Source organism: Gopherus evgoodei, chromosome 7, assembly GCF_007399415.2.
Source record: "Gopherus evgoodei ecotype Sinaloan lineage chromosome 7, rGopEvg1_v1.p, whole genome shotgun sequence".
NCBI classification, from domain to species: Eukaryota; Metazoa; Chordata; order Testudines; family Testudinidae; genus Gopherus; species Gopherus evgoodei.
The window spans coordinates 22700155-22700898 of NC_044328.1; the positions used below are offsets into that span (position 1 = coordinate 22700155).

Here is a 744-nt window from a genome sequence, read left to right on the forward strand (position 1 = left end):
TTCAAATTCAATTGGGAGTTTACTTTAACTTCTCTGGAGACTGTTGAAACTCATGAATAACCTAAAATAAAAAACCTGAGCCTCCCTTTTGGTGTAAATCTTTTTAATTATTTAAATGAACTACTCTAGCAGAATTACTCAGCATTTAAGGATTTCCTTGCTTTGCATTATCAGCTATTCCTTCTTTGAATCTGATATATGAATCAGGAAAGGAAAAATAAGAGGGAGAAAAAAATAAAGACTAAGGGCTATACTTACTTGCTATGGCAAATTTCTGCCATCCTTACTCAAGCTAATTTCAGTGAGACTCTTCCAGAGTGTTGTGATACACATTGCAAGTAAGGGTGCTAGAATTTGGCCCTAAAAGAATAAAATCATGGAAAAGGTGATAAGAATAAAGAGCTATTCATATGAAGTTTAACCTTAAATTATTATAAATACAAACAAATACTTATATAGGAAAAAATATTTTTAGAATAGAAAACTATTCCTTCAGTTTAAAAAAATGATGTATAATGGAATAATAGGCTCAAAGCTGCAGGTGTGAAGGCATTGTTGCCCCCTCGAGGTAACTGTTTTTGATCCAAGGGGAAATAGCTTTGTTTTTATACTGAAAGCTTTATTTTTGGGATAAACATGCTATTCAGTTTCCTACTCCTGGGGGCATTCTGTGCCAAAAAATTAAGAATTCTGCACACAATATTTTCAAATTCTGCAAAATTCTACATATTTTATTTGTGAAAA

The 744-nt window shown here is 31.9% G+C and overlaps 1 protein-coding gene across 1 annotated transcript in view; it reads right to left on the reverse strand.

The window, feature by feature from the left end:
* Window positions 1-347: 347 nt before the first annotated feature.
* LOC115654516 (uroporphyrinogen-III synthase-like) overlaps window positions 348-744 on the reverse strand; it is a 7020-nt gene continuing 6623 nt past the window's right edge. The window contains exon 5 of the mRNA XM_030568877.1: window positions 348-360. Within this exon, the coding sequence (XP_030424737.1) occupies window positions 348-360 (13 nt within the window). The remainder of the gene's footprint in view (window positions 361-744) is intronic.